General features: G+C 46.4%; 2 protein-coding genes across 2 annotated transcripts in view; one reads left to right on the forward strand and one right to left on the reverse strand.

The window, feature by feature from the left end:
* Positions 1-4708: 4708 nt before the first annotated feature.
* On the reverse strand, positions 4709-8291 carry LOC142570758 (uncharacterized). The gene is made up of 2 exons (XM_075679114.1): positions 7855-8291; positions 4709-4958 (listed from the first exon to the last, which is right to left on the reverse strand). The coding sequence occupies exons 1-2, from the start codon at positions 8274-8276 to the stop codon at positions 4709-4711; spliced, it is 672 nt and encodes a 223-aa protein (XP_075535229.1). The 5' UTR covers positions 8277-8291.
* Positions 8292-22082: 13791 nt separating this feature from the next.
* LOC142570833 (uncharacterized) overlaps positions 22083-22860 on the forward strand; it is a 33068-nt gene continuing 32290 nt past the window's right edge. The window contains exon 1 of the mRNA XM_075679179.1: positions 22083-22277. Within this exon, the coding sequence (XP_075535294.1) occupies positions 22083-22277 (195 nt within the window). The remainder of the gene's footprint in view (positions 22278-22860) is intronic.

Consider the following 22860-nt stretch of genomic DNA (forward strand, 5'->3'; position numbering starts at 1 on the left):
ACGACAGAAGACTAGGTGGAGCGATGAAATAAGGAAATTCGCGGGTGCTAGTTGGAATCGGTTGGTGCAGGACATGGTTAATTCGAGATCGCAGGGAAAGGCCTTCGTCGTGCACAGGACATAAAACAGGCTGCTGCTGCTGCTGCTGATGATGATGTGTACATTTCTTTTTGTCTATTCCCAGCCTACATAGTTCTACACACACACGCACACACGCACACACACACACACACACACACGCACACACATACACACACACACAGACACACACAGACACACACGCACGCACACGCACACGCACGCGCACGCGCACACGCGCACACACACACACACACACACACACACACACACACACACGCACGCACACACGCACACACGCACGCACACGCACACACACACACACACACACACACACACACGCCGCTCGAGGCACATTGCCTGTAATCGCGGGCGTCTTCATGTTCGGGAAAAACACTTCTATGGAGCACGTCTTGAGCAACAGAAAGCTGTATCGGGAGTTTCTCATGTTGCTCTACAATTTTCCCATTGAGAATTTTATCTAATTATAGTAACTGAGAAATTATAATAACACTAACTATCTAATCAGGGGGAATGTAAAAAAATATCCAAGCGACGACAAACAACATTATCTTGGTTCTCTCCAGCTACGTAGCATTTCCATATTGCAAAGTCCGGCTCAACTTAAGTGAAAATCCCCGTATACTTCTTTACAATTCGAATTATTCTCCACGGTTTTATATATCACCGCCGATGAAGGCCATGGGGTGCGATGTCACCAAAGGTCATGTTAACTTGAGCGAACTGCCCGTATACCGATTGTGGTAAGGTGTCAGATGAAGTAGAAAACAGCATGAAGCCTGCGATAAGCTCAGTCACTCGCTGATCCGTAACTTAGCCGAAAGAATTAGAGAACAATAAATTAGTTGCTCGGGGAAGCACCTTTACACGTTTCAAACTGAAGGCATCGCGTTTGACGATAGTTGGAAGATTTCATTTTTTTTGTCTCTTTTATGGGCAGTTTAGCAGCAGAAGTTATTTTTCGGGTTATTTGAAAAGCGTTAAGCGCCTTTCCATGCTTCGGCGTTGTGCAGTTTACGTGCTGTTAATCACTAGGCAGCTGCTGACGCAGAGTCGCATTTCGACAATCGTGCATGGAATGAAGCCCTTGTCGTGCGTAATAAGTGTTCCTGTTTTCATTAATGTTGCGTTCAGTGCCGTCTTCTACAGACTGCATACTACATGAGCTGTAGAAAAGAAAAAAAAAACAAGCCAGATTATCCATTTGGTGGACTTTTCTTAGTAGATAAGGCACATATTGTTAAAAAAATTTAGCGTACATTGTACTTGTTCTATCCTTATCAACAGACCTAAGAGACCGCAACTTGTTTTAGCAGATAAGTAACCTTATCAATACCCCCCCCCCCCCCCCATTCATGAGCATTCTACTGAAAGTGTGGCAAATGTATTCACCTCGGAGTGTGAGAAAAGAGCCCATGCAGACTGTTCTACGCGGAAATAAATTGGAATTCATAACGTGATTGTTCAAAACTGCAGTCACTATGCTGAGCATGTTCGTTCGGCACGGGCATATTGCATTAACTCCAGAAAAATGTGCACAGTTCAGCCGGGTATCTTTGTTTCAGCAATTATTATTATAGGAATTGTTTGGGATTCTCGCACTTGTTTATTATTTTGATAAATACGCCATGTGTCACATGAACCTGCCTTGAAACGAAACGTACCGTTCATACTGTAACATAAATAATAAAGGGAAAATCCGACATCCACCCGTTCGTAGCAATTGCTGCAAACGAAACCCATACGGTTTCCTCGCAGTTGAAGAAAAATTCGTCGCGGACCAGGGCAAATTTTTTTGTTTATGCAACATATGAGGGTGCGGCTGGTTCAGGAGATTTATTAAGCTATCGATATTAATGCATAAGTACAGATGAGAAGCAACACGTCCACATACATACTACATTATTCAAATTTTTTTTGTGGCGCGATATGTAAACGAAAATGTTAACTAACTTGTAGATAACAGATAGCTAACAGATATCGTTCGATTAAGCGGTTGCATTGGATGCAACCGCTTAATCTCGCACACAAATACGCATGCAGTCTTCCAAAGAGATTCAGGCTACATGCCTTTGATATTTTTCGTCCGCTTCCATCCGCATGCATGATTTTCTATGTACAGTTCCCTGGGTATGTTCCCATATGCATGCTGGATGCAGTACATATTTAGAGACATTTCCAATTAACTGCTTATTAGCAACCCCAGCAGCGAGTGTTTGTACATAATCGAAACATAGTTGGCAAAATGTATGATTTATATAACTAGTATATAGGTTGTAGATCCCGGCTATTTTACCCAATCTGGGAAATGAAAATAAAAGATTTCAAGGAACCCGGTGCAAGGTATACTATAATAAAAAGACCTACAAGCCTTATCTCTGACGGCTGCACACCATAAGCCCTAAATTCGGATCTCACTGCACTGTCTTTTTTTGGGTTATTCTTCGTTGAACAGCTTCACTGAATTTATGTTAGCTCGGACACCCTGTATCGACAACAATCGACAAATAAAGTAAGGCTAAAGTCTATGGATTAGCTATAGACCGATCCGCAGGAATTTTCTACAGACAGTCTATGAACTTATGACCTTACCCTTTTGTAGGCTTGTCTAAAGAATGTGTGAGTCTATAGACACTCTATAAACTGTCTATAGATTAATGAAAATTCATGTTCGTAGACAAATGTCTGCACAATGTCTATAGAGAAAGGTGTATAGGAATATACAGCTCTACTTTTGCAGAATATTATGCTAAGTCTATAGAATGCCTACTGACAAATGTCTATATATAGCCTATAGACAATTGCTTATAGACATCTTACAGACTTCAGTCTGCAAAAGTAAAACTGTATATAGCTCCATTTTTGTAGACTGGAGTTTGTGTAATGTCTATAGACAGATGTCTATAGATAGTATAAAGACATTTGCTTATAGACATTTTATAGATTTGAGTCTACAAAAGTAGAACTGCTGTATAGAATTCTATTTTTTTCTATAATTTCTGTTTTATAATTGTTTAGCTTTTGTTTGGAGAAACCTAGAGAGTGTCTAAGCCTTTGCTTTGTCTCTTGGCTTTCTTTATATGGGGGCGGTGTTTCGGAAGAGATGACCAAATAAATGACAGGCTTGCAGCCTGTCATACGGCCAACTATAACGAATTTTACATGTCTTGGAGTCATTTGTATTAAAATTGCAACACCGGAACATATTTTTCAATCACGTCATTTATTTGCGATTTCAGCCCACACGGCTAAGAATACTGCTGAAACAGCCCTGGTTAAGAGCAGTGTACATATGTTAAAGGGATTGCCGGCAACAACGCACTGCAAGGACAACAGGCCCCATAGCGTGTTTGTTCTCACGGGAAAAATAGTGCGTGACATTACTTGTAACGTTGTGAACAGCTCAAAAATATGTGTTAGTTAATAGGTCCGCAAGAGGGACGGGGTAGGGGGAAAGGTGGCGCAAGTAGTAAGGAATTGTACAGATAGCGTTTTATTTACTGTAATTGGAGAATTGGAATAGATTAGTTCAACCACTCGAGAAGTGAGAATGGTCCACCTGTCAGAATTCCGGCGAGTTAAAAGGAGGGGAACCACATAAACCACAACTCTGCGGAGTGGAGTAGGAATAGAATCGAGCGCCCCCACTCTCTGCACCATGCCATTACATCCAGTCCTTGGACCAATTCGAGCACAGCTCTGCAACCACAAAGACGACCGCGCCACCTGGGCGAAACGCGTCGAAGGCCCGTCAGCTGCCGCACGATCACGCGCCGCCAACCAGCAATCCTGCACAACCTAAATATATAAGCAGTGCGCAGACTGGTACCCTAGGTAGGGGCTAGAGCTCGCGGAAACTATAGTGTTTTCCCCAACTGGGCGGAGTACCAGGCGACCAAACTCCTTGCCCTGAGCACGTTGCCGTACTACGCCGGCTGGCGTCTACCTTCATGAGAACCCGATACAAACAGTGGTGCCACGCTGCTATTTTCAAAGGCCCCCACATGGTGAAGCGACAGGGCCCGCCCAGGTCAGGGGACATCGGCTTGGTCCGATACAAATGACAGTAAACTGAGCGTGTCCAATTAGCAGCAATCAGGTTCCCTAGCTAGTACTAATGACTAAGCACTATATGGTTACTTCCCCGGGAAAGACGTCCGTCCGTCTGTCTGAACGCATGACACGATGCCCTCCATGAGTATACGTGAAATCCTAAGGGAGTATATATTTATTATTTATATAAACATACCTTGCAGGCCTCAAAGTAAGGCATTCAGTAAGGGGGGCAGCACATAGACAATACATAGAATATATGACATGTATAGAACCGTAGCAGTTTACATACTACAACCGTAAGTGCAACCGAGGTAAAAAAGAATTACTTAGTTCACAATTCACTAATAAAAAACGTAATATAATGATCGATACTATCGCCTCGGTGATAGTATTGCCGTAAGGTATGCGCTGATTGGCTGGTTGAGCAAAATCGCATTCGGCAGCTGATACGTTTTTGCCAGAACAATCAATCAGTGCGCGCAGATGGTGAAGGCGTGGCCGAGCCGATAGTATCGCCGAAGTGGATCGTTTCAGGATACGGCCCCAGTTAGCCTCACCTCGTGGGTAGCCTCCAAAGGCAGCTGCTGCTTGGCGTAGCCATCCCGGCCATGTCGCTGTTGCACTCGGCCTTGCAGGAGTTCAGCGTCGACAACCGAAGCGGCAGCGTGTCGCGCAGGTGCGTGTGTGGTTTGCAGCCCAAGACCTCGAACCTGTAATCGGGCCAAGCAACTGCGCTCCAATCCTTGTCGTGGTGATTCCCACTCAGGGCAGCTTCCACTCCACGCGTAATCGGCTTCTCCGAACTGCGTTGACAACACAGGCCGTAACTGAACACAGCGTTTGAAACGCACTTGCCAAGACTGCAGCTGTTTCAATAAAACGTTTCCTTTTTTGTATAGTTGGTGCCTCTCATAACAGCCTGTTTCGTTCGACCTGTGCTGTGCTGTGATGAGCTATGCTGCCAGTGCTTACCCAAGGCTACCAGAGCACTGAAAGACCAATAGCTACTGTTCGCCCTGGTCCGTTACTCCTGCTCCGTGTGAATGCCGCCAGTTTACTGGACAGTTTCTTCATGAGGCATAGGACGCGAAATTTGCTTTTTCGCAAGGAAAAGAAAAGGACATTCTTTCTGCTGCGGCCTTTCTTCCAAGATTCAGTGGAGAAGAGCTGAGCTGTTCATTTTTCGCCGAGCTGTGTTTAGAATTCATGAGGCGGCATCTGCAGGAATTCTCTCTCGCTATGCAAAGATACGAGTGGAGTCGTCATTATCGCACATGCTTTTTCGTTTGTTAAAATGTTAAGCGCGCCTCGATCATTGAAGGAGCCTGAATGGAATCTCTTTCCACCACAACAATATCCCGTCTTCGCTTCTAGAGCATTCTCTTGTAACACCGCGCCGATGAAGTTTTGTGCAACCCTCTTTTGGCAGTTGAAGGGTGCATTCATATTTGTCTGCTAAGTAAATGCCAAGTAAAGAGTGAATGACGAAAGTACGCAATACTCGCTGTGTTCGCGTAAACCGAACGACGACTTCTTTCTAGGTACCAAACTCGAGGGCGGATAAATCGTGCTCGACAGGCGCGTGATTCCCTTGACCCGTGGTTGTTCTTTCTACGAAATTTCGCGTGCATATATAGCGCAGGTCGTGGCGCTCTCCACGAGAAACGAGCGTGCATTACCACTGTTGTGGGTGCCTCCATCGTGCTTCCGCGCAGACAAGGTGGATCGCCAGAATCGGTGATTAGCGGCGGGCACGTCGTCGGCGGTAACCAAGACGCGACATGTCATCTCACTAGTGCGTCCGATGAGCGCTACTTGCATTGTGAGCGAACTGCAGCCCTGTCCTTCTATGTAGACTTCTTGCAGTGCTACATGCACACACCTTGCGTTTCTACCACTCGATCGATTGTATTGACTTCAATGCTCCGTTTTTTTGTAGCTTCCGTAAAATGAAATTTCATTACACGATACAGTCTGATTTGTTGCGCGTCTATTTATGGAAAATACTACAGTCAGTTGTGAAGAAGTTTTACTGCCATGAGCGATTGACCGTATGTGTAAATATATAAATAAAATAACAGTGGGCTTCTGAAGCCTTTGTCAAACCCAGTTCTGGAGATGTATTCTCGGGCGATCACTTTCGGCGGCGGTATAGTGGGCAGGTCAAACGCGAGAAAGGATCCCTCGTTGGCGCGCATGGACTGAGTCTCACGAAATCTCGCGAAAGTGACACTATCCCTGATAGTGGTCGCACGAGAATATCTCCTCCGATTATGACTACCGAAAGGTTTGTGCCTTCAGGTCATCGCCCATGTACATCTCTTAAAGTGCAAAGCCCGCAATATAGCGCCGACGTCCCGGGTGCATTTGGCGCATAAGACCGGTGCAGGAGATTGACCGCGAAAGTGCAAAACTAGCGAAGCAAGTGGCACTACTTGCAAGATGAAAGAAACAGAAGAAACACGAGTGGTTGTCCTCTGACTTCTCTGAAAAAAGTATACATTTCTCGCGAACCGTATTTGCATCCGCAAAGAAAATGACGTCGTGCGCAAGGCTTAAGGAAGGCCGTGCGGTACCGTAATTTGAGCTCGGCGACAAAAAAGGAGGGTTTAGCTCAGTACCAACTCCTATTTCTCTAAACGCAGAAATGTTGGGATTAGACAACAGAGCTCGACCGATTTGCATGAGAGTTGATTCTTTTATGTGCGCCTAAATCCCGATAGGCGCAAGCAGAATTTCGGTTTAGGGCGTATGAGCGTTTACTAGTTTTGCAGAAATTGGTACGTTAAAAATATATATAAGCACTAACCATGAACATTCTTAACTCTGCAACAAAAAAAAGTACCGTTGTTCTGTAAACCTGTGAGAGCATCTCTTACGGGCAAATGTGACACGCGAGTTCAAAGGTTACATGAAATTTATGCAATATTTGCAAGGGTTGTTTAAGCTTCTTACTCACACATTAGTGGTATATTTAGCGCAGTGTTTAATTGATCACTTTTAGTCTTGTTATATGTTTCGAAATGTGCAGTTTACACCATTGCGATGTTACGCCTTTGTGAGGCAGCGTGAGGCTGCGTGAGGCAGCGTGAGGCAGCTGTACATTCTCCGGAAGGTGGTTGAAGACTTCATCTGCCTTCACCGCCTAACGTGAAGCGACCAACGGAAAAGTGTCGACGCCCAAGCGCACATCAAGGTCAGAGCATGGTAAAAGCAGCAACATGGATGCGCCAGCTAATCATGCGTGCGACTGTTTAAAGGGGCATATCAAGAAGGAACCTAACTACCACGCAGGTGTCTCAAGATCACGCTGTGCTAAAATGTGAACGAAACGGTGCATTGTGTACGGTCGGCGAGGGCATTTAGAGCTTTCTTTTTGTTTCACTTCTGTGACTACATTATCATCGCTCTGCGACAACACCCTACTTATTGCAACACGAAATAGTGTTGCTGGCTTAGCGCAATGTGAGGTATATCAGCACGGCAATAAATCGCATTACTATACGCAAATCAATATGTTTTATGCACCCTGGCTGATGCACCTTACTACAGCTATACTTTCCTTATAGGGCACAGTAATAAATAACCTCAATTACGTTTTGTTAGCAGGACCTAGCAAACAGTAAATGTCATTTCACAAACTGAGGATATTCGCAACGGCCCTTAGATATGGCGCACAAAAGACCCAATTATCTTTACCTGTATATCATTCGGTGCACGGTGCCCTGCGATACGTCCTCCACCTGGAGTCCAGCTCCTTGCACGGTGCACGGTGCTTGCACGGAGTTGTACTCAGGCAGGTTGTCCTTGACGTCCGCCTCAACGAACCGGTCGCACTCGGCCCTCGGAACCAGTCTCCGCCGATGTGCGGCGCTGCTGCTGCAAGCCTTTTCCTCAGCCATGTTCACAGTCTTGACCGCAGGGTCGCAGTTCCTCGGGAGGACGTCCTCCATGGCCAAGTAGCCGAACGTGTAGGACGCGTCGGCCTTGGCTTTGTCTGGAAGTAGGTCGTGCAATATGGACGGAGGCATCTTCTGGGGTGACGGCGCTTCTGAGAAGGCGGATGCGCCGCCGTGGAGGAGACGATAAGTTCGGATGCCGCTGGGTACATCGATTCCCATGGCTGACGCTAAGCCAGGCCCGTTCTTCGGAGAGATGCTCGTATACTCGTCCACCACGGCCCCCGGCGCGTTCGAAAGTGCGAGCAGGCTTTTCCTGTGCCACACGAGCCTCTCGCGCCAGCGCACGAGGGCACGACCTCGGTGTCGTTCTTCTTCTTTCTTTACTCCATCTTGAGGTTTGTGTTTCGACTGGTCTCCAATATCTCATCGGTCCTGACTTTTAAACACTTCGACGATGGCAATGACTCTGGAAAATAAAATATCCCATGGATAGAGAGATAGAGACAACAAACACTTTTATTTACCGTGTAGTTCGTTGTATTTCGGCTCCGATTCGGACCAAATGTGGGATAATGGGATTTCCAGGCAGATCAGACAGTTAGCAGGAATTCAGGATAATCTTACCTTGCTAAATTTTGTTTTCTTAATTATCTCTCTATAAATTTTTGTATTCATTTTTTTTAATTCCATTTTTCACAGCATGACATTTTTTGCCGTAAGTGTCAACTTCCAAATCGCCTTTATCCTTTTTTTCTCTTTACCCTTAACTTTTCTTTATTCATTTCACATAAGCTCTCAATTAGTGGACAATCGCCCACTGCACGAATGCGTGACGTTCCTCCGTACAAAAAAGAAGAAAAAAGAAAACAAGAACCAGGCGTGAATTGCCAACAAACCGCTAACGTCAATGTGATTACGGTAATTGTGACATCAGAATAATTATTTCCTTTGGACTTGCTGTAGAAAATTAAGGATTATCACCATCTACTCGCTGTTTTTGATCTGGTATATGGGGTGTCCTGGGTTACGTTAGCCAAGTTTAAGAAAAATCAATCAATCAATCAATTTATCTAACTATAAAATCTTACCAAGGTATTCAGGCACGGAGAAAGCTGGCATACAGTGGCAGCAAGTTGATAAGCGTACAGAGAGAACTTTGGGTAACAAATAACCTCCCGCATTAGTGTAAATAATTATGTAACATATACACAACTAGGCACATCTTATAAACACATCTAATTATACAAGTATGAAATTCGCTCTTCGCAACATATCAATAAGGAAAATAAAGGGTCAATGTGCTGCAGAAGTACTGTGAGGTCGGGACATATGAGGAATACAAATTACTAGGAACAGAACTGTTGATAAAGCTTATACTCAGTTACTGGCAATATTTGTTTAATACCGCGGCTGCTGGGAGGTACATTCTATGTTTATGTCACTCGTTTAACAAGACTGGAATTCTAAACGTATCACTTGTTTTAACGTAATCAGTACGACATTCGTTGAGTTTCTTTTGTTCTAGATTACGTGTGGTAGACCGGTGGAATTGATCTTTAATTGAGCATTTAACTCGTTTAAAATGCGCACAATTATTTGACCTTAGAGTGTCCGATCATAGGTCCTCTACCAGCAGCAATTATTCTGGGATAAATATTCGGCTAAAGAGAATAGATAACTTAAACAAGTTTTTACCTTTTCAATTCTGTGCCTGGCTTCACACCTGAAACCTTGTGGGGTCTTAGGGTTTCACAGGAGTACTGACCCCCGCAGGTTCGAGCTTAGCGAGCCACAGGGCCGCGTCAGTCGTCGCCTCGACCGCCGCTGCCCGACTGCTCAGGCCGCAAGGGCTACCGGGCGACGCACGCAAGAGCACAGTATTGCCCTGAGTTAACTGATACAGTTTATTGTAACCGGCGCCACCCGACACTGCACAAACGCCCGGTCTCAAGGCGGCGGGGAACCAAAGGGGTCCCCCACCAAGGGCGGAAAATGTAGTCAGGGACGCCGATAGCACGTCGCTGCGAGAGCACAGGCTGAAGCTGGGACACGGCACTAGGAAAAGTCCCGGCGGCTATGCTACTTGCTCTCGCGACAACCAATTGGCCAATTCGCGAGAACTCAGGCAATCTCCTTCGAGTTGGGCCTCCGATGAGTGGGGCTCGGTGTGCTACGACCTCGCGCGAGCACTAGGCACCCGTTCTTTGGCTTAGCGTCCGGACAGGATCAACACGAGGTACGCGCTCCCCGCACGGGCAAAGGCACCGTGCGTGAGCTCAGACCTAGTCAGAAAGGTGTCGGCGGACGAGAGGAAGCATGTACGTACCCGGCGCAGCCCCGCGGGAGAACAGGAACGCTAACGCCACGAGAGTAGCCTCTAGGGGCCGTTTCGTGACGTCGAAGCTCCGCCCCATGCTCCGCCCTCACCGCGAACCATCGCTAGTGGAGCGCCACCGCTGACAACTGGTTCGGAGCGAGTGAAGAAGTGAGGCATGTGGATTGCAGAACAGGTGAAATGCCCCTGCGCAATGGTGCGTCGAATTCCCCAAATCCCCACAACCTAAAACAACACATTCAGTCGCTTTCATTGAGCTATGTCCTGCGTCAATAACTTTTTTTTTTACAATAAAGTGTTATATGCCGGGGTGCACCATCAGCTTCCTCTAAGGCACGTGACGTCGGCGCGAACGCGCAAAGTATGTTCTCTTTTAACAGGGATGGCGCCGCCATCCAGGAGTGGTGAAGCGAAGTACGGCATCATGACACTAATGAGCGCCGACAGTAAGCGCTTCGGTCGTCTCTCAGCGCAGTGGAGGCTCCAACGCGGTGTAGCATGGTGTAGGTGGCGTATAGGCTTTCTGCTGAGGTGACGACGCAATTTCCGTACATTAGTTGTCTTTCGCGCCCGATTAGCCAGTGGCACCTCGTCGCCTACGGAGTGTAGCTTCAAGATGCATCAGCAGTGCTTACACGCCGCCTACTGCTTCGCTTGCGATGGCACCGACTAAGAAAAGCGCTCCGCTAAGCGGCGTAGAAAGACAACGACGTCGACGGGCCAAGAGAAATGCCAGCGTGAAGCAGAGCGTCTTCGCACGGCGCACGCTACGAGCTCTGCCACTCGCATTCCTGAAGCAGAGCGTGTCGCAACTCACCTGGCTGCCCAAGGCACTACGGAGCCGAACCAAAATGTTCGTACCTTCACCGAAGCGGTAGCACGATGCTGCTCGCCAACGCTAAGCAAACGCCGCTCGCTAAGCAAACCTGTAACACGGTCGCCAACCCGCAAATCGTGAGCCTTTCGCGGTCGCGAACCGTGAGTTCACGAAGCAAACATGCAGCGCCTTCGGTTAAGACATGTGTCACTTGCGTTTCGTACCGATTCCCATGAAGGATGGATCAACCGCATCTTATTTTTTTTTTATTGAGCGCTGTATGCGTAACGCGCGAAACACAAAAAAGTGTCACGTGATTGCATACCTACGCACCGCGAGACCAGTGGTCCCTAAAGTGTCTTGAAGAAACTGACGCCACTCATTGGTGGCCTACGAGATCGCAATGACGCACCGTTGCCCGTGAGCTCACAGGCGCTGTGACTCACTGCCTGAATCACTGAATCCGCAACCACCTGGTCACTGTTATATATGGGGTATAGGGTAGGATTCTCGCGCGGAACTCGCATTTCGCGATTAGCAGAAGTCAACATCACACGCGCAAGCGCGCAGTGCGCAATATTTATTATTATTTTTTTGTGCGTGCCTTCTTTTTTAATTTTAATTCATTGATATTTCTTTCACTTTTACTACATTTATTTTTTTACATATTGCGCGACCGTTCTGTAGAAGGCGGGAACTAGAGGCCGGTAAATGTGTAACGTTGTGTAAACAACTTCAGTGGATATTTCTGGGCACATTATACAACTTTTACATTTGTGGCGTGTGCCCGTCCGTAGGCGCATCGTCAGCAGCAAATATACGACGACGAAGATTTTGTAGCGTTCAGCGTTTGCCGTTCGCCCTATCTCCATGTTTTGCAGTGAAAGTACACGATGTGCGAATAACAGGAGTGTTTGTGAACGCATTTGGAATAAATTTCTATCCCTGTCTCGTCACCCAGTGCATAGCTCCATTTGCTACACATTCATACTTCTGCCCTAAAACGAACATTTAGGAGAGCGAAAGAGAGAGCGAGAAGAGAGGAAAGGCAGCGAAGTTAACTAGATGCGAGTGTCCGGTTCGGTATCCTGCACTGGGGTGGGAAAAATAGCGGTTGGAAAAAGGGCAAAGAGAGAGAGAGAGAGAGGAAAAAAAAAGAAAGAGCAAGAATGAACATTTACGAATCTTCAAAAGTGGACAGAAATAATTAACGAGCTAATTGCACATAAAAAATACTCTAACTGATGGTGATTACGAAGAATACGTCGTCGGTCTCACTCTCTAAATCGCATAACATGCACTGCTAATTTTTTAAAGATCATTTATTTTACGTGAATAATCCTCCGTGTCGTCATCGTCGTTAACGTGTCGCCGTCGTCAACAATGTCGTTGTCGTCGTCGTCGACATTGCGGACGTGGCTAGCGTCGTGACCGTCGAAGTCGTCGTCGTGTCTTTCATTATAATTAAACCACAAGCAATAGCAAAAATGCAACTATTCAGCTGATGTTCGGCCCCGTAAGTTGTCTTCCCACATGCGCTTGATGAAATGCGGTGCAGCGGAGTGCTGTTCGCAGCAAATGACAACACGCGTGCGAAAGTCGATTGTTCTTTCGAGTCCTGGTCAGTAGCCGCGTTTACATGAATGAGGCAGTGTCGCATCGCATCGCATTTCTAGTGCATCGCATTCATGTAAACAGCGGTAATGCGCTAGGACGGCGCATCGTATTAATGCGCCATGCGAGGGCAGATTTACGGGCGCGAGTCGACTCTCGCGGAGCATGTAAACTCAGGATCGTCGCATTAGAAATTATGGGAAGGAATTAGCTGCGGGACTGCCGCGCTGGTGAGGCTACGAGACAGCAACCCCCGAAGCAGAAGCGAAATGGCGTCCCCCACGGCAACTTCGCTCGTCGAAGTATGCTCTACGCGAAACTATTTCTCGGCACTCAGCCACCAACGTGCACTCGGGCCACTACCGGAAAACAATTACACCGGAAGTCGGATGGATGGATGGATGGATGGATGGAAAACTTTATTTGGTCCTGCAAGTAGTGATAATTAACCACTAAGTGGGCCGCTCCCACGTCGGGACCGGAAGGCCAAGCCTCACGGCCACTCCGTGAGCCTGCTGGACAGTCCAGAATTGTTCATCCAGGTCCGGGCTGCGAAGTGCAGCCTCCCACCTGGACGCATCCTTGATCGCCGAGTCTTCAATTCTTTCGCAAGACCAGAGCATGTGTTCGAGCGTGGCTAAAGCACCACAATCTTGGCAATAAGGCTCTGCATACGTCTCAGGATAAAACATGTTCAGTCTCCGTGGGCAAGGATAAGTACCAGTCTGTAGTAAGCGTAATGTAAGTGCCTGAGCCCTTTTATTTTAGGACGCGGCAAACTGTAAACCCTGCGATTAAGAAGGTAATACTTCGTGATTTCATTGTATGTGGAAGGGGAGTCTCTGTTCTCGGGAAGTACCGGCACGCCGTAGCGCGGGGCAGAGCGGAGGGTAAGATCTCGCGCGGCCTCACGAGCGGACTCATTGAGATTCGGAGGGGCTCCCTCAATCATCCCAGGCTGAGCAGGGAACCAACATAAGTAGTGTTGAGAGATCTCACATGTCTGAATAAATTTAAAAGCAACCTTAGCCACCGAGCCCCTCTGAAAGGCCCTAACGGCCGACTTTGAATCGCTATATACAAAAGGCCTGCGCCTGTCAACCAGGGCGAGCGCAATAGCCGCTTGCTCCGGGACCTCTGGCCTATCAGTCCCAACGGTAGCAGCGTTAACGACACGGCCCTCATTGTCCACAACAACTATGGTAAACACCTTCCTCTCCTCGTTAAAAGAAGCATCGACGAAGCCAACCTTCTGATTCTCATCAGGAATGAGTCTCAGCAGGCAAGCCCCCCTGGCCTTTCTTCTACCCACATTTTGCTATGGATGCATGTTCCTGGGAACAGGCTTGACGTGATACCGATTACGGACCTTCAAGGGAATACCGACATGAAGTTGCGAAATCTTCTCCTGAGGAACACCTAACTCTATCAGAATCTGCCGACCCGTGCTAGTCGTAGAGAGACGCACCATCTGCGTCCTCTCCTGAGCCTCAGCTATCTCATCCACGGTATTATGAATTCCCAGCTGGAGAAGTCGGTCGGTGCTGGTGCACATTGACACTCCCAACACTTTTTTCGTGATCTTCCTAAACTTCGTGTCAAGCTTCTCCTTCTCCGATGGTTTCCATTTGTGCATGGCCGCCACATAAGTAAAGTGACACAATACAAATGCGTGCATAAGTCTAATCAAACTATCCTCCTGGAACCCCGTCTGCCTGTTGGCCACCCTCTTCATTAGGCGAACCACATTTACTGTCCTGGCAATTATCTTCTGGATCGTTAGCGTGTTGGCGCCGTTCGACTCAATCATCATCCCCAGAACCCTGATCTTATCTACCCTAGGTATGAGATTGTCATTTCTTGTACGAAGCTGAATGCTCAGCTGGTCCACGGGGATCCATCCCCTTGGCTTGGGTCCCTTTCTAGTGTGACTGTACAGCAACAGCTCCGGCTTGGAGGGGGAGCAACCCCGTCGGGTCCAAATAATTCTCAATTACATCTACTACCTCCTGCAGAACACTTTCGATATAGCCCTCACTACCACTGGGACACCATATGGTCACGTCATCTGCATACATGGTATGCTTAATCCCCTCAATCTCCAAGAGCTTCTTGGTCAATCCGACCATGGTCAGTTCGAACAATGAGGGCGAGATGACGGCGTCCTGAGGAGTGCCCCTGTCTCCAAAATTTAACGTCTTTGACTCCAGCTCCGCAAGCCTCAAGGTAGCCTTCCTGCCTTGACAGGAAGGACCTGACATAATCATGAAAGCGCGCGCCGAGGCTAAGATCCGAAATGGACTTAAGAATATGAGACCGCCGAACGTTGTCAAAAGCCTTCTCCAGGTCCAGCCCTAGGATGGCCTTAACGGCCCTTCCATCTCCATCAATGACTTGGTGCTTGATGAGCTTCATTGTGTCTTGAGTCGACAGCTCGGCCCGAAAACCAATCAAAGTGTGGAAGTCGGCTGCACTTCCCTTTTACGATATCATGTGGCGCTACGTTCTCGCGAGAGTTAATGCGCTACATGTAAACGGCGTCGCATCGCCTTTCCCAAATGCGCTTGGAAATGCGATGCACCACTGTCGCATTCATGCAAACTGGGCTAGTGAAGAGTAAAGAAAGGCAATGGTTAGGTCCGACAGCTTATACGTACCCGTGAGCAGTTGTTATTTGTCGTTTATCAAAGCGTGATTGTTGTATGCAGTGCGAGGCTCGGCCATGTAAAAACAATGACGCGTAGCGCCCACCTCCGCTCGGATATCAGGTGGCGCTCACATGTGCGAGCCAAACAAAAAGAGGGCAAATTAGGAGCACAGGGCGCGTGCTCAGTGATGTTCTTGTTCTTGTTGCCTCAAACCATGGCTCAGCGATCAGTGCTGCTGTCTATACGTGTGGGCTATTCTTTTCTTTCGCGCTCTAAAATATTATTTAGCTTTAGGGTGTTGCAATCCGCGTAGGTGTTCAATTCGTGCTTTTCATTTGATTTCTGTAAATCCGGTAAATGAATTCGCTTTCAAGATGGTCACGTGTTGGTTTCAATAGAATTCAGCGTCTATCGTGTGTATTTCTCTGTCCTGTGTCGGCTCTATTTGTTGCGCTGTTTTCAGCACGAAGATCAACCAAATCGCCCTGTTTTACACTCTATTGCATTTCAATGGCAAAGGGCAGGCAAGATGACGCTTTATATGCCCATTTCTTATTGCGGCCGTGCACACAGCGCCGACTGTGAGCAGCGCGCAATATTGGGAGGCTATTCACCACGTGCTGTGTGTGCGCCGTCGTACTCGCATTAGAGACACTTGAGTGCACGTATGTTCATAAGGCCATTTTCTGAATTTAGCGTTCTAGCTCCAGTGGAGCCGAAATTCTCTACGCGTCAGTGGACGAAGGTCGTTGTGGAATTTTTGAGAGGGAAAGCTACCCCCGTGAGCAGATATGAGCGTTCCCGCTTTTCTTAGCCAGGAGTTAAGGAAATTTCGTTTAGTTTTCTTTTTTAGTCCACACATGGCGTACCGAGCTTAAAGAATTCGACATTCTCGCTATGAGGTATACCATGACGCACCAACTAAAGAAAACATAAAAAAAGAAGCACGTACCCCGAGACCGTCGATTTACGTCGGTACTTGGAAACGAGTGCGCGCATGTGTCAGTGTTATCTCGAAGACGATCAGCTTTCTTGCTCTGCTGGCAATCAATTCGAGATTTTGCTAGACGCCTGGCCAGATGTCTGGCCGTTATAACGGCTCCCGCGAAGCTTCCGCTGTATATTTTTTTTTCTTGGGCATTTTTTTTTATTTGTGCACCACTCTGGCCACGGGCTTGCGTACACGCTAAAGTTCTGTTTCATGGGTTTCCTTCAGAACCTGCGGGATGCATTGTAGCAGTGGAAGCATTAGCTTGGGCCTATCCGTTGCCGGCTGCTCAAATACATGTAAAATGCAGGAATGCTTTCTTGAGAAAACCGCTGAACCAATTTGAATAAAATTTGTTGCATTTAAAATAGATAGTTAAATTACAATAACTGTAGTAAATAGAATTTTCATTTAGACCGTGAAATTTTTACTAGTATTACGGGAAACTGGTAAATCTGAAAAAAAGAATACAAGCATGAAGTTTACGAATGTGCAACTTAGCCGTCAAAAACAAATATCGCATTTCTATACGCTGCATCCGTTGGAAGATCAAAAGCGAAAAAAATTATTATGCATGAATTTACAACTGATGTAAATTTTTTAGAATGTTTATAGGGGTTTTGAAAATGAAACATTCACAAATAAGTGGTATACTTCAGGGTGGCTTATGTGATATATCTTTGCTGCCGGCTATAGATTTATTATTAGGTGCAGTTCACAGAATAGCGATACCGTTTTTAGTTGCTGAGGTAGAGTTCTATACGTCGTCTTGTTTTTTTTAAATTTTGCAATTCTTTTTAATTTACGTAAAAAAGTAGACAGCCTAAATATAATATCGCTTTCTGCAATCACCGCATTTTAACTTTTTCTTCTAAATTCAACGTAACTCATCAGATTTGGCGCAGTGGTCGCTCTGAAAAACGATTGCCGACTTCCCATGTATTAAGATAGGCTCTCCCAGCTAAAGCTTCACCTTAAGTTTGAGTTAGAATAATATATTTGTTGACGGGATATACAGGGTGTCTTTTTTTTGTGCGTCACATTTCTCAAATTCCTATGGCGGATAGCACCCTTCTAACCCTTGATCTAAATTACTCGATGAGGCGACCATTACTTCCGCCAGAAATGAAAAAGTTTGGATACATGACAACAGATTCCACAAAACACTGCTTCAATTCATACAAAACACAGGCCTCACAGCACACATATAATACGCACATACGCACCAAGAATTATGCCTTAAGGGCAAGTCTTTATCACAATAAAAAAAATTGAATAATTACCGTAATTACGCGGATGGACTTTTTTAATTAATTTCTTTACGCCGCATACTTCAATCTAAGAATTATAGCCGCTGAGTTCGCCCGGCGTGTCCGCTTGGCACGAATTCTCTGGACAGCGCGAGTTCCGAGATGTTAATTTTCAAATCGTCCGTCGAAATGCACTGGTGTTTCCGTTACTTTTGTGCTTCAATGCATGAAACAATGGTTCCTTAAAAACGTAACTGGAACGCCAATTCATTTCGTCGGACACTTCGAAAGTCTCTCGCTTTGAAAGTGTTTAAGTATCTCGGAACTGGTGCTATCCAGAGAGTGCGTTCCTAGTGGTTACGCCGAGTGAACTCAGCGGCTATAATTCGTGGATTGAAATATGTGGCGCAAAGTAATTAATTAAAAAGTCAATTAGCGTAATTATGTTATTTATTCGATTGAACATTTTCATTTCTGGCAGAATTAATGGCCGCCACACCGAGTAATTTTGATCAAGGGTTAGAATTGGGCTGGCTGTCATAGGCTAACTTTAAAAAAATTTGCTGCAGTTAAAGAAAAAAAACACACACCCTGTGTTTGTAAAGCTGCTTGGGAAGGAAGATGAGAAAAGAAAAGAGAAGGCAGTGATGTAATTAAGAAGAGCGCCCGGTAGGCTGAAATGGGTAAATGCCTCGTTCAGTAGTTGTATTGGTTAGATTAAATAATTCAGAAGATGGCTACGTCAGTATGCACAGCAAAAATGCTAAATTGCATGTTTCTATTAGCGTTACAGAGGTTCTGTTCTTTGCTAATTAATCTTAATATACGGATGGAATATTATGAAGGTATACCTTTACAATAGAAGAAACGTACAGCCTCCGTTCACCCTAATAAAATCCAGCCAAATTTCCAACGAAGCTGTTTCTGCCAAGCAGTTGCAGCGGGAATTTTAATTGCGAGTATTGAAAGTAGCTATCAGAGTATTTTAAGTATCTGTCAACAATCTTAGCCGCTTATTTTGTCTGTGCTTGAAAGTCTCCCCCATTTATTACTGAAATGACAAACTAATCAACGGGCTCTTGAAACTTATCGCAATTGCCGGCTTAGCTCTGCAAATAAATTGCATATGTATTTTGCACTCACGCGTTAAAAAAAGCAGAACGAAAAAAATCGCCGCCCAAGCACTCCGTACAGATGGGGCGCTATAACGTAAAACTATTCCAAACTTTTCTATTCCAATTCTCCTATCAGCCCTCCACGATTGGTCAAAAACTTTTTTCGACCACCCCCCCTTCACCTGCCTGCCACGCGACGTCACGAAAACCGCGATTCTTCTCCATCTGATATGACATGTACACACTGATTATGCATGATTTGACAGAAAAAAGAAAAACCGTTATTTCTGATTCGACCCCTTTTCGCCATTAGCCCTCGGCTATTGGTTAAAAGTTTTCAGGCTGCACCCACTTCACCTGCCTGTCACGCGGCGTCACAAAACCGCACAACCTCACCGCGTCAAAGTGACGTGCACGCGATAAAGATGCATTAATATGCCGAACAAAACTGGATTTTCTTCTGAATAGCCGCAGGCTGCCCCGTTCCGAAAGGAATAAAAGATAGATGCCGCCGTTCGCTCACGCACTGGCTACTCGCTCCTGTCGGTGAGCATGGGTTTATTTGCGGGTAATAAGACTTTTTGCGTGGCCGTGCAACGTTTTCGAGCACTTTCGGCACGTTTACGACCTCATTCTGCCAACTCTTTTTTGCTGAGGATCCGTTTTAGCGTCATTCTTAAGTTTCCGTTGCATGCCGCCGCGATTTCCAACCAGCCACCACAAGCTAAGTAAGGGAAAGCCGACCAATCGCAGACGCCGGCACCACCCTCTTTATCCGGTTATCGATTTTCAGTGCACTGGCTATACCCCAGCGACTCCCTCTCCACTTGAGCGTTCTCCTCGCCTCTTGTCAGCCAATTAGATACGACAAGCCGCTCAGTGTAGGCAATGTTATTCGTTTTTCAAGCAAACAAAAGTGACCTCCTATGAACGAGGAGAGCGTTTGATTGGTCTGTTCAGACAACCCTGCGAGTGACCGCCCGGTGCTTGCGTCGGTGGTTACGCAAATTTGACGTCAGGAGATTGGAATAGAAATATATTGGAATAGTTTTACGTTATAGGGCCCATGGTTAACCAGCGAAGCTGCAATGTGCGGCCCCGGTGTTTATCACTGAGTTAATCCAGACGGTTCACTAAACGACGGTTTGGTAGGCTGCCCGATCCTCGGTACGCAGCTGCTGCTTGCGCTCGGCTGCACGAGCCTGTTCTTGTGCTCCTGCTGCAGCATCGGCACGGCGTAGACGGGCGCGTTCCCGGTTCTGCTCGAGGCGTTGCTGATCGAAAGCTGCATGCTCCTCGGGAGTGCGTATGATGCGTGGCCTACCCACTTCGGAACCGGGCAGAAACTGCTGCGCGTGCAGTCGGTTGCACCGGAGAGCAATGACGTCACTATTAGCGCAGCCAATCGCGCGCCTCTCTTTCTATATATTTTTTCGCGCATGCGCATGGGGCTGCACCGGAGGAGTTTCCGGCGCACAAGTGACATACGGACGGATGGACGGATGGATCGGCTAGCCATATGCAGCTTCGCCGCAAAACACACGACGTCGCCGGCGCAAGCGTTCACTATGACCGAGACGCGTACACTACTATGACCGACGTGAGAAGTCAAGGAAAACGGGAACAGCGCGTTTCCGCGGTCATCGAAGGAGATGTGTTATGTTTGCTTGTGCACGCGTGACACCATGCTTGTTCATTTAGTTGTTATGCCTATGTTAACAAGTTTATATGACCAATAAAACTGCTATCCTTACTTCGTATAGCAGTCCTCTAATTTTCTATCGCAATCGATGCTTCGCCTATCTGGCGAAAATTCGGTTTTTCTCAATTTGCCGGAAAAAATACGCAATCTCTACGTTTCTGTAAACATCTAATTTTAACGTCTCTTACGATTCTCTAGAACCGCTTAATTGACATCTTCATAATTAGAGCAAGAATTAAAGACTGATTATTACTTTCAATATAAAATATTAGGTGACCAGGATAAAATTTAGTTGCGGTTTCTCAACAAGACTGAAAGCAACATGCACGTGGTCTTATTTGCGATAAATGATGCGTGTTTCTTTAAAACTCGGTGCATGATACTTGGCGCACTTTGTAAACGCTCGATTCCTGGAGCTTTCATTTGGTCCGCATATAAATTCCTATACATACCGCATGGAAACGTGCAAGGGCGGCACTTTTTTCACAATTTCAACGAGATGCAGCCCTTACGCGGGATCTAAATTTTGGATCAAAATGGTGCGGCGACTTGTCCAAACCCTTGATGTACCATTGCACCAAAGGTCAACGCGCAGCTCTCGCCATCTAGTAGCGCCAGGCAGAAGTACGGCGAACGTGAAAGTTCACCGATGCACGTTCGGTGCCGGCACCGAACATGATTGCTTCTCGGTTGGGATTTCTTTCACAAATTTTGGACTGCCAAGTTGGATGTGCGGCCCTTACACGGGTGCGGCCCTTACTCGAATCTATGCGGTAAGTCCACAAATATATCCGTCAAGATACCGGCCGACACTGCAGCAGACAGTTGCCGCCAAACCAAACCCGGGAGGGTCGGCAAACAAATCCTCGCCTTAAAATTTGTTGCTGCAGAATGCTTCCTAGACGGCATTTAGGAACTTTAATGCATAATCAAATTGCCAACACCTCCACGTGAACAGTCCTTTAAGCTAAAGCTTGTCGTGTTAAGCTTATAGGATAATATAGCAGCGTTTCCAAATAGTCATTTTTGTCAGCAACCCGATAGTGACCGTGCTTTCAATGTCCCGGAGGAATGCCGGGGCCCTCAGTCGACGACGTTCGAGTCAGATGTCACGACATCGGGTGACGCTTTATGCTCCCCCAGTCGTTGCGCGCTGTTATTATGCTAGTTATATTTTTAGCTTTGGAAATTTTGCTGCGCGCCCGTGTTCAATGTCGACGGCGGCTGCTGCTGCTGCTGTGCGCCAGTGTGGGAACATCTTGAAAGCTAAACAGTATTTTGCTTTCCAAATATCTGTCATAAACAACTAGTTAGCTCAAACTTATAACGTGTTAACCACTCACGCCTCTGGTGTATAGGTACTCTCAAAAACAATACTGAAGCATGACGACGTGAAATGTGTGTTTCAGGTTGATGCCCTGGCAGTCCTCTTCGACGACGTTTTATTGGAGCCACCAGACAGCGTTCAAGGTGCATAAGCTTCAAGCCAAGTGCTGTCTCCGAAAGAGTGCATACTGGACTACCCCGCAGGATATGTGACGAAAAAGCTCCTGACCATGAGCTGCTGCCTTAGCTGTGTTGAAAGTCTGAATGGCTCGTCTCGGCAAGCAAACGCCCTAATACTTGCCAAGTCAAGAGGTTTCCTGCAGGTGCCTTCATGCCGACTGCTCAGTCTCCTGCAGATTGTGGAGAGCTACGTCGAAGAACTCACTGTTAATGGAGTGGCTTATGCGGACATCAACATGAACATTGTAGAGAGAGTTCTGTTTGATAACCGCACTTCAGCCGCTGCTGTAGGTTGTGGCTCCCACTACGTAGGCACCACGGCAGAAATTGTGCGTTTTTTTTCTCAGGTGCCGTCTGCACTTCTTCACAAGAGAAAAGAACAAACTTGCACGGGCAAGTAAGCGCGCAGCATACCGAACTGGTGGGGGCAAGAAAGTGATGTGCTGAATTGCTTCCGTAACGGCTTCAGCCATGCAGACAAGCAGCAGTTTTTTTTTTCACTACTTTTTCTCAACGCGATAGATAATTGTAAAAAAAATGCTTTTTCCTCTTTTCATTCACTGATATGTCGATCATGTTCATTTTTCTATTTTTAAACTACTTCATTAGAGCTGCTTCGTAGCTTGCTGTTTTTTGAGGTGCTTTCCATCATATTATGTATTTAGCATTATTGCCTTGTTCATTGCAAATTTTGTTGCGCTACAGTGTCATGTTCACAAACATATGTTTTCAAATGTACCATTATACTGAAGCTTGTGACGCAATGGGCATTAGTGTCTCCTCAGCTTGGCACGTTTTGGGGCATGTTGAACTTGAACTTTATTTTGT

This window comes from Dermacentor variabilis, chromosome 1, assembly GCF_050947875.1.
Source record: "Dermacentor variabilis isolate Ectoservices chromosome 1, ASM5094787v1, whole genome shotgun sequence".
Classification (NCBI taxonomy): Eukaryota; Metazoa; Arthropoda; class Arachnida; order Ixodida; family Ixodidae; genus Dermacentor; species Dermacentor variabilis.

Bases quoted from the DNA above. Each gene is read 5' to 3' on its own strand.
- LOC142570758 (XM_075679114.1), bottom strand. From the start codon at position 8,276: ATGGGAATCGATGTACCCAGCGGCATCCGAACTTATCGTCTCCTCCAC. The intron at 4,959-7,854 runs GTAAAGATAATT...TTGTCAACGCAG, and splicing joins GTGCACCGAATGATATACAG to TTCGGAGAAGCCGATTACGC.